Source organism: Oncorhynchus mykiss, chromosome 8 (assembly GCF_057628025.1).
Source record: "Oncorhynchus mykiss isolate SJ-2025 chromosome 8, ASM5762802v1, whole genome shotgun sequence".
Classification (NCBI taxonomy): domain Eukaryota; kingdom Metazoa; phylum Chordata; class Actinopteri; order Salmoniformes; family Salmonidae; genus Oncorhynchus; species Oncorhynchus mykiss.
The window spans coordinates 64,672,047-64,685,026 of NC_143029.1; the positions used below are offsets into that span (position 1 = coordinate 64,672,047).

Genomic DNA, 12,980 nt, shown 5'->3' on the forward strand with positions numbered 1-12,980 from the left:
TACAGCACCTCTACTACACAGATACCGATTATTTTATAATGACTTAATATGTCTTTAAATTTTGACATTGTTAAAGTACCATTTATATTCTTTAATCAAGAGTTCTCTGCAGATAATACTTTGTGGGTATTTAAGCTGTTGTTCTGCCCTATTTGACTATCATCTGCAAATGGGATGTTGCTTAGTTTCTCTATGTAAACGTACTGGGTATCCAGTATTCAGGGCGGCAGGTACTCGATGTACCCTTGAGCAAGACACTTATTTTGCTCACGGGGTGCCGTACTTCTATGTAACCCTGTGAAACAACACATTTCAATGCACCTATCTGGTGTATGTAATAAAAAAACTGGCCCCTAGTTTAGAATACAAAATCTATAATATGAGGATGCTTAACATTACAAGCACAGCTTTCACCTATTGAATGCAAATACCTGGAAATATGACACTCCATTACAGTATGTTCATGAAACAGTGATAGTGTCCTTGTTTGGAAAGTCTCACCTTCTGACACTTAAAGCACATGAAGAAGCTGTCCTCATTGCACCTTGTGCCTGGTCTAACAACAAAACAATGATTAGCAAGTTAAGAGGTATGTTTGAAAACATTGGATTCTGTGGAACATAATCTTAGGAATGCTTTGAATGTAGGAGTTGGGAGGGATGACATTATTATTTTTTTTTATTTTATTAATAACAAAAATGTATTGTGGGTTGACAAAAACTTGTCACTCTTTACATTACAGTTTGGTGGTCCTGGTTTGGCCAATGAGTGAGGTGAAGCCATGTCTGAGGAATCAGGCACTCTTTCCATCAGTTGCTGTTTCTGTTAGCCACTTATCCTGGAGACAGCTTCATCACTTTCAACGTCATCACTATCTGAACATGGGTAGACCCTTTACAGGTTATGAAATGGATGAATAACAGTCAAGTATTGACCTAAGAATTATTTATTCCACCTCATGCCCAGTCTCCTTCTGAAGGGAAGAGGTGGGTTTAGAGTCTGTCGTATTATGATGTAGTGTAAAAACAATGGTGAGGCCACCGCAACGTGTGATTTATGAGTGACCCGCTCTATCCAACGTTTGACTTGTATCATTTAAGGTGAGAACACCAAATACTAAAATCTTACCTCAATCCAGACAGAGGTCCATATTTGATGTATTAAGTATTTCCATCAATCTTACTTTTTCTTCTTGTACTTTGAGCAAAATTCTACAAGAAATCGAGATCAACAAATTTGAAAGGGCATTAAGACATTTTATTTTGTGTGAAGGCCTTGCCTACAGTGCCTTCAGAAAGTATTCAGAACCCTGGACTTTTTCCACATTTTGCTTCGTTACAGCCTTATTCTACAATGGATTAAATAAAACTATTTCCTCATCAATCTACACACAATACCCCGTAATGACAAAGCAAAAACAGATTTTTAGAAATTTTGGAAAATTAAGACCCTTTGCTATGAGACTCAAAATTGAGCTCAAGTGCATTCTGTTTCCATTGATCATCCTTGATGTTTCTACAACTTTATTGGAGTCCACCTGTGGTAAATTCAATTGATTGGACATGATTTAGAAAGGCACACACCTGTCTATATATGGTCCCACAGTTGACAGTGTATGTCAGAACAAAAACCAAGCCATGAGGACGAAGAAATTGTCCGTAGAGCTCCGAGACAGAATTGTGTCGAGGCAATGATCTGGGGAAGGGTACCAAAAAATGTCTCCAGCATTGAATGTCCCCAAGAACATAGTGGCCTCCATTCTTAAATGGAAGAAGTTTGAAACCACCAAGACTCTTCCTAGAGCTGGCCGCCTGGCCAACCTGAGCAATCGGGGGAGAAGGACCTTGGTCAGGGCGTTGACCAACAACCCAATGGTCACTCTGACAGAGCTCCAGAGTTCCTCTGTGGTGATGGGAGAACCTTCCAGACGGAAAAACATATTTGCAGCACTCCACCAATCAGGGCTTTATGGTAGAGTGGCCAGACGGAAGCCAGTCCTCAGTAAATGGCACATGACAGCCCCCTTGGAGTTTGGCAAAAGGCACCATGATAAACAAGATTCTCTGGTCTGATGAAACCAAGATTGAACTCTTTGGTCTGAATGCCAAGCGTCACGTCTGGAGGAAACCTTGCACCATCCCTACGGTGAAGCATGGTGGTAACAGCTTCATGCTGTGGAGATGTTTTTCAATGGCAAGGACTGGGAGACTAGTCATGATCGAAAGATGAACGGCGCAAAGTACAGAAAGATCCTTGATGAAAACCTGCTCCAGAGGGCTCAGGACCTCAGACTGGGATGATGGTTCACCTTTCAACAAGACAACGACACTAAGCACACAGTCAATACAACGCAGGAGTGACTTCGGAGCAAGTTTCTGAATTTTCTTGAGTGGCCCAGCCAAAGCCTGGACTTGAACCAGATCGAACATCTCTGGAGAGACCTGAAAATAGCTGTGCAGCAACGCTCCCCATCCAACCTGACAGACCTTGAGAGGATATGCAGAGAAGAATGTGAGAAACTCCCCAAATACAGGTGTACAAGCTTGCAGCATCATACCCAAGAAGGCTTGAGGCTGTAATCACTGCCAAAAGTGCTTCAACAAAGTACTCAGTAAAGGGTCTGAATATTTACTTAAATGTGATACTGTAAGTAATTATAGGTCATATTTCATACAAATCTGGCAACCCTGGGCAGTTAGTTTAAGAATCAGTATGTCATGATTACCAATAGTTATCCATGTTATAGACACCTGTACATATGTCTATACTGTGGATCACTGTGGCAGGTGCAATGGACCATAGCCTTCCATTCAATACTACATACGTTGTTTGCTGAGGAGTGTTGTGTTGTGTTCCTTTGCAGGAAAGCATTTATTTTTTTAGCCTTATTTACCATTAAAGGAACCTGATTTGAAGGTAGTGTGTGTTTGCTGAGTAGTGCCTTGTTGTGTTCCTTTGCAGGAAAGCTGGTCTGATTCTCTCCCAGCTGGATGACCTGAGTGGCTGGTGCAGGGGTCTTCTCCAGGAGCCCAAGATTGGCCTGCGCAGGATGTCCCTCAAGTACCTGTCCTGCCGCTACACAGACACCAAGGCCTTTGGTCTCAACTGGGTGGACCTGGGCCAGGATGTGCGAAAGGCCTGCGACGAACAGAACCTGCCAGTCATGTACAATGATTATGGGGAGCCCAAAGAACGTTGAACGTCACACAACAAATAATGGTTCTTGAGGAGTTGGAAGTGTGCTTTTGGGGTTATCGTCATGTCTGCTTTTCAAATATTGTATGTTCTAACCCATATTTACAGTTATAGGAACCTGATTTCAAGGTAGGGTGTATTTGAGAAGCAAATAGGGTTTATTTAAACAATTACTAGAGCAAGGTATAACAGTAATGCTTTACTGCATTTAGACAGCACTTTTCATGACTTTTGGGAAATTTGGAAGTTGCACCAACAATCCCATCCCCAAAATGTATATATTATGATGGCGAAGATTCAGTTATTTAACATGTTGAATGTAGTATTCAAGTATAAATTCATATTTAAGCTGTTGTACATGTATGGAGATAGGCAGTATATGAATTTGTGGTAAATTTCAGAAGTTTGGGAGTTCATGTACAGTTTGACTTGGTTTTAGTCTCTAAGGGCTCTATTGAATCCGCATTGCGGAAGTACAGCTTTACAGAGTGATTGTAATTTAAAGGCGTTGTTCCTGCTTTAGCGTAGACTGCATTCATGGTAAACGCTGCATATTGGAAATTATCTTTACATTATATTGCGTAATGCTTCAGCTTTACAGACTGATAGAGCCTTAAATGTTTAAAGTTGCCAAACCCAAATGACAGTATTTGCTACATCAATAAATTCCTAATTATTCTGAAATCAAATGGCTATCTTTGAATCAGTATTTCTATTACAAAATGAAAGATAACAGAAAATCAATGTTTTATATTGTTTATCTGTAGTATGTTTATAGATCTAATCCTATCATACTGTATGTGTCTTAAGAATATACATGTGCAACAGGTGTTGTTGATACTGTAAAAACACAAACTCAACTAACATGCCAGTCTTTGATACCTTTTTTTTTATTATAACTGTTCATACATTTACTACAATAGCATTTCAAAGCAGCACACACTTGCAATTAATATCAACCAAATACTGACTGTTTTCTTGAATACATTTTTTTGGGGCTCCTAACACATTCCTTAATGCAGTAGTTGTCCCCATAACATAGACTTGAAAACCAATGCTTGTAGATATTTTCATAGGTTCACCAATGCATTAAATAACAGCACAGAACAGTGGTTTGCTTCTGTAAATATTGTATTACACATGATTTGTATTATAACATTGATAACAGTGGACATCAGCTGTAAGGATATCTTGCATTATGAGAAAGCCATTGGTATGTTTGTTTTTGTGCAATTTGCACGAGAGGTGTGAGCATTCATTATGTAGAGTTGTTATATGTATATTCATTTTGGAGAGGTTTGTTTATTCAATACAGTGAAGTGGATTAGAAAAATGGACAGATTAAAATGCTTAACAAAATTATTCATCCATCAGAAGTGATTCAGAATTGTTACCATACACAACATAAGCTGATGAAAACAACAAAAATCTGCATGTTAGATATAGTAGTTTATGTGGATAATCTAATGTTCCCTTTTTCACTTTGATCTTTGCTATTTCAAAAAAGAATAAAGAATATATTATCAAATGTGGATTGTTGGACGTTCTGGAAAAAAGTTACCTTATCAGTCACCACTTCTAGGCCTTGTTCCTTTTTAGTCAGTTAACTCAAGTCAATGTAAAACTGATGGGAATGTTTCTTATGGATTGTAGAGCCTCACAAATGATGGTATAAACAAAATTACAATTCCAAAAGACATGTAAATGCAACATGTAAAGTGTTGGTCCCATGTTTCATGAGCTGAAATAAAAGATCCCAGAAATGATCCATACGCAATAAAAGCTTCTCTCAAATTTTGTGCCCAAATTTGTTTAATCCCTGTTAGTGAAGCATTTCTCCTTTGCCAAAATAATCCCATCCACCTGACAGGTGTGGCATATCAAGAAGCTTATTAAACCAAATGATCATTGTCCTGGGGACAATAAAAGGCCACTCTTAAATGTGCAGTTTTGTCACACAACACCACAGAAGTTTTGAGGGAGAGTGCAATTGGCATGCTGACTGCAGGAACGTCCACTAGAGCTGTTGCCAGAGAATTGAACGTTAATTTCTCTACCATAAGCCGCCTCCATCGTCATTTTAGAGAATTTGGCAGCATGCCTCACAACTTCAGCCCAGGACCTCCACATCTGACTTCAAGCCATCCGTACAGCTGCTGAAACTGTCGGTTTGCACAACCAAAGAATTTCTGCACAACGTTTCAGAAACCGTCTCTACAGGTTTGTCTGCCTCACTAGGGTTTTGACCTGACTGCAGTTTGACGTCATAACCAACTTCAGTGGGCAAATGCTCACCTTCGATGGCTATTGGCACACTGGAGAAGTGTGCTCTTTATGGATGAATCCTAGTTTTTTTATTTTACCTTTACCTTTTTACCTCTAGGTAAGTCAGTTAAGAACAAATTCTTATTTTCAATGACGGCCTAGGAACAGTGGGTAGAACGACAGATATGTACCTTGTCAGCTCGGGGGTTTGAACTTGCAACCTTCCGGTTACTAGTCCAACGCTCTAACCACTAGTCTAACCACTGCCGCCCCAGATAGCAGACAGTGTGTTTGGCGTCATGTGGACGAGTGGTTTGCTGATGTCAATGTTATAAACCGAGTGCCCCATGGTGGAAGTGGCGTTATGGTATGGGCAGGCATAAGCTACAGATATCAAAAACAATTGCATTTTATCCATGGTAATTTGAATTTAGAGATATCGTGATGAGATCCTGAGGCCCATTGTCGTGCCATTCCTCCACCACCATCATCTCATGTTTCAGCATGATAATTCATGGGCCCTTGTTGCAAGGATCTGTACACAATTCCTGGAAGCTGAAAATGTCCCAGTTCTTCCATGGCCTGCATACTCACCAGACATGTCACCCATTGAGCATGTTTGGGATACTCTGGATCGACATTCCTGCCAATATGCAGCAACTTCGCACAGCATTCCATAGGCAGCAACTTCGGGACAACATTCCATAGGCCTCAATCAACAGTCAGATCAACTTTATGCAAAGGAGATGTGTCACACTGCATGGGGCAAATGGCTGTCACACCATATACTGACTGGTTTTCTGATCCATGTCCCTACTTTTTTTAAAAAGTTATATGTGACCAACAGATGCATATCTGTATTTCCAGTCATGTGAAATCCATAGATTAGGGCCTAATTAATATATTTAAATATTTTTTCCTTATAGCTTTGTTTATTTGGTACGTTTTCTTAACTCTTTCTTGAACTACATTGTTGGTTAAGGGCTTGTAAGTAAGCATTTCACGGTAAGGTCTAAACCTACTGTATTTGGCTCATGTGACAAATAAAGTTTGATTTGATTTGAAATTGTTGCATGTTGTTCAGTGTATATTCTTACGGGCAAGAGATACAGATAGTACTGTATGTGTTTCCCTTATGTTCAGAGGAGTGTGGAGACCCAAAAACAAACAAATGAGATAAAATCAGCATCTGACAAAGTTACAGTTTATTCAATATCAAGAGTAAAATACAGTATAGTATCACACAGAACAAGACGACACTTAGGTATAATATTTCTTGAGAAAACTGCTACATCTTACAACTCTCTAAACATAAAGTGTTAAGTTAGTACCTATGATATGCTTACATGTGTATTATGTGATATGATGTTGAAATACTGTAGACTTCCGTAACTACATCTACATGCGACATTAGACATTTCCCAAATATATTATTCTATACAAGTTAGTCGTCTTTACAGATTATTTATTGTGTTGAAATCCTAAAAGCTACAATCTTGAAACACTGTTTTTATTTTTGGTTAAAAGAGATAGCCTTCATTGCTCTCTAATAGGAAAACAAACTGGAAATACATCATGACCAGGGGTGAAGTTCATCTTGTTGTTTCATTGTGAGCCAGCCTTGGCCTATCCCGTTCCATCGTTCATAGCAGTCCTGCTTCCAAGTATTTGGCTTTGCTCTTGTTCTCCTCTGCATTTGGATCACGGCAAGTGCATTCATCCTGATCACAGTCGGCCCCAAACTGAATGACCTGTCAATCAGTCAAGTAACCAGGAGATTAGAAACAAATCTCAAGTGACAATAAAATCACAACCAGGGGTCATTTCTCCAATTGAACCAACACATCTACAATGTAATAGCAGACGTTTAACAATGCAATAATCTATGCCATTAATAGTATTGCATGGTATTATATATTTGAGCTCTACACACTTTTTATTTCTTCACAATTTCAAAGACAAACAAATGTCTCCCAAGAGATAAATAAAGGGAGTGATGTCAAATAGTTCACCATGGACTTAACAGTGAGAAACCTTGAGTGGGGGAGGGAATACACCACAGTGGTGAACGGATGAACACATGTTAAGAATCAACAATAGGTTGCCAAGTCTTGTCTAGGACGCAGGCCATCACCACAGGTTGCAAAATAAACTCAGATGCCCTTGCAAAGCATTCTGTTGCAAGAAATGTGAACTAAGCTAGGTTAATGCAGAGGCTAGCCTAACTTTGATTTCATTGATGATTAATGGAAGTAATAGTTTTATTGAAGACTTAGCAACTGTTCCAGAAGGTCAAGAAGAGAAAATCAGATCCCATTAAAAGTATGTTTGTTTGGCAACAAAGTGTCTCCTAAGCCTAATGTTGATGGAGGCTGTGGTGAGCCAAATGATATATTGCAATATGTAGGGAATAGGGTGTAATTTGGGACAAAGCCATACCCTGCTGCCTTTGCTTTGTTCTAATGACTTCTGAACAACAGAGATTGGATGTTTTTCCTGTTTGCGTCAAACAAAAGCCAATAATTTGACTGTTTTGTATGCAGTTTTGAGTAGTTGCTATCCAATGTTTATCACAACTTCAATAAACTCTTTTGAAAATTGAATAATTTATGTTTCAGAGACAAGTCGTGTAAATTTAAGAATTATTTAAGAATTAATTGAATTAAAGATTTGCACTGTACAAAAATGTAGAACACATTGTGGCTTATCGAACTTATTAGGCCGCATTTGATCAATCACATCAGATATTTTCACATCAGATCTTTATCAGAGCTGATCTTATTGGTCAAAATACCAATTAGTGGAACAAATATCAAAATTGTGCTGCCTTTGTAAACACAGATTGACATGTTTGTGCTTAAACTGGAAGCGAGTGGACTGAGTCGTCTTCTAGTCTACTGTCCAAGTCTGCTGCCAGCTCGGACTTTGGACCCAAAACCAGACTCTACAAATCAAAGTGCCCAGGAGATCAGAGGAGTTTCCATGGGCTGCATAAACACCAGTGCTCCACAGTTCCACTGGACCCACAGTGGCAGGATGCTGTCGCTCACGGTTTATTTCACTTTCTCAGAGCTTGATAGTTTAACTGGTGTTTTACAGTTACAGAAGACCACAGACACCTGGCCTTCCCCTCATAAAATACTATTTAGCAGGCGATTTATTTATGACAGGCTTAGCTTACTCATTCAAGGGGGAACCGGCAGTAGCCGCGCTACCACCATGAGTCATAGGTACGGACATGAGAGAGTCGAATGACCTCCAGTTAGCTAGCTGCAGCAGACTCTCAGGAATGAATAGGCAGTATGCATATACAGTAGGCAAAGTAGCAGGTATGTGGGAGAAAAACATTGCCACTGCAGTAGACTGACTCATATGGAAGCATAGAAAAAAAGCAGGTAATTTAAGGAGGTGTATGGGGGTGACGATGAAAACAGGTAAATGTACCTTTCTGGTTGAGAGGGTGGATGGACAGCAGTCCCCTCCATCATACTCACAGTAGGCCCTGTTGTTGATGGTGTCACACCAACCATCTCCCCCAAAGGGCTGGAAAAAAAGGAAACACTTATTAAAAGGTAGCATCCGCAAGATGAAATCATCATAAACAACTGCAACTTCTTATTTGCAGACGTCAACACCCAAATACAAAAGCACCAAGATTGGATACCATTGACTTTTCCTTTAATTAATCAACAACTAGTAAAGAGCTGATACCTGACCTCTCAGAGCTGGAACTAAATATTTTGCATATGAGACAGGAGCAGGGCCTTTAACCATTTTTTGCAGGATTTTGGTGAGTTCTGTCAAACTCGGCAACGGCATAAAAGTGTCAAATTTATGCTACATAAAAAAAAGTAAGGCGTCATGAAAGTCTTCAACTTAAACTTGAAGTTATTGTGCCAAAAGTGAGAAAATAAGAGGCCAAAGATACTTTTGGTTTTCCCTGGGCTGATGGAGCTCTTTCAAAGGGTCCAGGTTGTACCTGAATCCATATCTCACAGTATAGGCCTACTCTAAGAAGTAAAAGACCCTAGAAGAACCTTTTGGGGTTCTAAAAATTACCACATGGGGAACCTTTCCAGTTCCAAACTGTTTCCAGAGGAACCCCTCTGATGAAGGGTATCTGAGGAACCCATGAGTAAAGATTAAAAACATAACCTTTATGTGATGGGAGGGGTTAAATTTTTAACCTTTTTAATAATATATTGTAAAGGTGGCAGCCTATCAGAAGATTGGAGGTGTGGCTTTTAGGTAGGCATTTTTGGCCACCCGTTACAGTAAATTCCTTTTTTTTTGTGGCTACATTTTTGTTGGGAAAGTTACAGGTACATTATCCATTTCAAATTATACGTTTATAAAACCTGTACCTGTAGGCTGCCACTCAAAAGAAGAAAAAAATCCAGAAAGAAATACATACAGAGTTTCATTATACATTATAAATTCAGTGTAAACAGGAAAACAAAACAAAAAAGAGGTGGGCCTCCACCTCTCAGCTCATTCCCCCAACCCCACCCAGCCAACATGTCTCCATCCAACCCCCCACCCAGGAAACCCTGTTTCCCACCCCTTTCAACTCCCGCTAGCAACTAGGGTTGCTCATCAGTCACCCTCCAACACCCACCCCTCCTTCCAGCGACCAGAGAAAATCCTCCCCATACCATCCTTTACCCATGGGCCTGAAAGCAAAGAAATAAAAAAAAGAGGAAAAAGGCATATATATATGTATATATATATATATTATACAGGCACACCTACTCATTCAAGGGTTTTTCTTTATTTTTACCATTTCTACATTGTAGAATAATAGTGAAGACATAACTATGAAACAACATATGGAATCATGTAGTAAGCCTTTATGGTTTTTGTAACTGCACTTGAAGAAACTTTCAAAGTTCTTGGCATTTTCAGGATTGACTGACCTTCATGTCTTAAAGTAATGATGGACTGTCGTTTCTCTTTACTTATTTGCGCTGCTCTTGCCATAATAGGGCTATCTTCTGTATACCACCCCTACCTTGTCACAACACAACTGTTTGGCTCAAACGTTTAACAAGGCACACCTGTTATTTGAAATGCATTCCAGGTGACTACCTCATAAAGCTGGTTGGGAGAATGCCAAGAGTGTGCTAAGCTGTCATCAAGGCAAAGGGTGGCTACTTTGAAGAAACTCAAATATAAAATGTATTTGTTTAACACTTTTTTGGATACTACATGATTCCATATGTGTTATTTCAGAGTTTTTATGTCTTCACTATTATTCTACCCATTGCTGACAGGTGTATAAAATCTAGCACACAGCCATGCAATCTCCATAGACAAACATTGGCAGTAGTATGGCCTTACTGAAGAGCTCAGTGGCTTTCAACTTGGCACCATCATAAGATGCCACCTTTCCAACAAGTCAGTTTGTTCCCCAGTATTCCCAGTGTATTTATACCTGTGTTCTCTGTTTGTCTGTTGCCAGTTCGTTTTGTTCGTCAAGCCTACCAGCGTTTTCCCCTTGCTCCTCTCTGTTTCTAGTTCCTGATTTCTAGTTTTCCCGGTTTTGACCTTTCTACCTGCCCTGACCCTGAGCCTGCCTGCACCTTTTGTACCTTGTCACACCACCCTGGATTATTGACCTCAGCCTGCCCTGACCCCAAGACTGCCTGCTGTTTTGTACCTTTTGGACTCTGATCTGGAATACTGACCTCTGCCTGCCCTTGACCTGTCGTTTTGCCTGCCCCCTGTTCTAGTAATAAACTTTTGATACTTCGACACTATCTGCATCTGGGTCTTCCCTGAAACGTAATACAGTTAGTCACATTTCTGTCCTGCTAGAGCTGCGCTCAGTCGACTGTAAGTTATCTTATTGTGAAGTGGATACGTCTAGGAGAAACAAAGTGGTAGTCCACACAAGCTCACAGAATGGGACCGCCAAGTGCTGAAGCGTGTAAAAATCGTCTGTCCTTGGTAGCAACACTCACTACCGAGTTCCAAATTGCCTCTGAAAGCAACATCAGCACAATAACTGTTAGTCGGGAGCTTCACTATCTGGCAGTCCGACGGACAAATCTGGGTTTGGCGGATACCAGGAGAACGCTACCTGCCCTAATGCATAGTGCCAACTGTAAGGATTGGTGGAGGAGAAATAAGGGTCTGGGGCCATTTCTCATTGTTCAGGCTATGCGCCTTAGTTCCAGTGAAGGGAATCTTAACATGACAGCATACATACATGGCCCTTTCCTGTTTCAGCATGACAATGCCCCCGTGCACAAAGCAAGGTTTATACAGAAATGGTTTGTCGAGATCAGTGTGGAAGAACTTGACTGGCCCACACAAAGCCCTGGCCTTAACCATCAAACACCTTTAGGATGAATTGGAATGCCAACTGCGAGCCAGTCCTAATCGCCCAATATCAGTGCCCGGCCTCACTAATGCTCTTGTGGCTGAATGAAGTCCCAGCAGCAATGTTCCAACATCCAGTGGAAAGCTTTCCCAGAACAGTGGATGCTGTTGTAGCAGCAAAGGGGGTCCAACTCAATATTAATGCCCATGATTTTGTAATGAGATGTTCGACGAGCCAGTGTCCACATACTTTTGGTCATGCAGTGCAAGTTACATAATGTAGCACAACTGCTAAACATGAGAAAGTACTATATGTTTTGGCTTGCTATTGGGCTATTTGTAATGTATCTTTAACATGACCCTTACATTGGTTAAATAAGTACAATCAAAAGTTAGACTATTTAAATCATAAGAGACCTTGGCCTAAAATTATCTAAAATCATTACTTGACCTCCTTTGGTGTAAAGCAAGACAATAAAATATACTGTAACATCAACAGTATGAACACCCATGCTTTCCACAAAAAATATTTTCAAAGCAGACATGCATGCTTGTAAATATCCCCTGCCAAAATATTTTTAACAGATTTTACTCGTCCAGATGCCAATTTTTATCAACAATTTCACCCACGTTTCTTCTCACCCAAATGTTCTCAATAATGTGAGTGAGAGGCATAACTTTTCCACTTGTGAGTCATTCTGTTTTTCATTTGATAAAGCTGCCATTAATGGAATGTAAAAGGTGATAAGGGGTCGTAGAACACACTGATGGATTGAACTTCCACGGACTGCTCCAGGAATCTGGGAAATAAGGCAGAGGGATTGCTCCCCACTTCATAACAAGGCACAGGGCCCTGTGTAAACTGTCAGTAAATTTAACAGTACCCCCTCTTAAAACATACTTGGAACTCTAGGGTCTGCTGGATTACAGTGTCAGTGTAATGTACCAAGTTTGAAGGTGTTTATGGTACCATGTCTCCACATGCAGACTTTGGAAGAACGGCCGACTTTTCCTCAGAACCTTGTGTTTTCTCTTTTAAAAAATCCATTGTTCTAGTACGCTGTAAACTAGACGCCACACAGTGTGCTATCTGAGGGTCACAACTCATCCATTTGATAGCCTGCTGAGCTGTTTGAGTTACAGAAGCGAATAAAGATATCCACTGTCAGATAGACAACCTGGCTATTTACTCATTT

General features: G+C 40.1%; 2 protein-coding genes across 19 annotated transcripts in view; one reads left to right on the forward strand and one right to left on the reverse strand.

The window, feature by feature from the left end:
• The window catches only part of LOC110530308 (astrotactin-1), a 270,605-nt gene extending 265,628 nt beyond the window's left edge, over window positions 1-4,977 (forward strand). For all 18 annotated transcript variants that reach the window (XM_036985941.2, XM_090182267.1, XM_021613237.3 and 15 more), the window contains one exon: window positions 2,962-4,977. In XM_036985941.2, coding sequence (XP_036841836.2) covers window positions 2,962-3,199 — 238 coding nt within the window. In that variant the 3' untranslated portion in view covers window positions 3,200-4,977. The remainder of the gene's footprint in view (window positions 1-2,961) is intronic.
• A 1,667-nt stretch (window positions 4,978-6,644) lies between these two features.
• Window positions 6,645-12,980, reverse strand: part of LOC110530309 (pappalysin-2) — an 80,886-nt gene continuing 74,550 nt past the window's right edge. The window contains exons 22-23 of the mRNA XM_036985949.2: window positions 8,905-9,003; window positions 6,645-7,211 (exon numbers count right to left, since the gene is read on the reverse strand). Coding sequence (XP_036841844.2) covers window positions 7,104-7,211; window positions 8,905-9,003 — 207 coding nt within the window. The 3' untranslated portion in view covers window positions 6,645-7,103. The remainder of the gene's footprint in view (window positions 7,212-8,904; window positions 9,004-12,980) is intronic.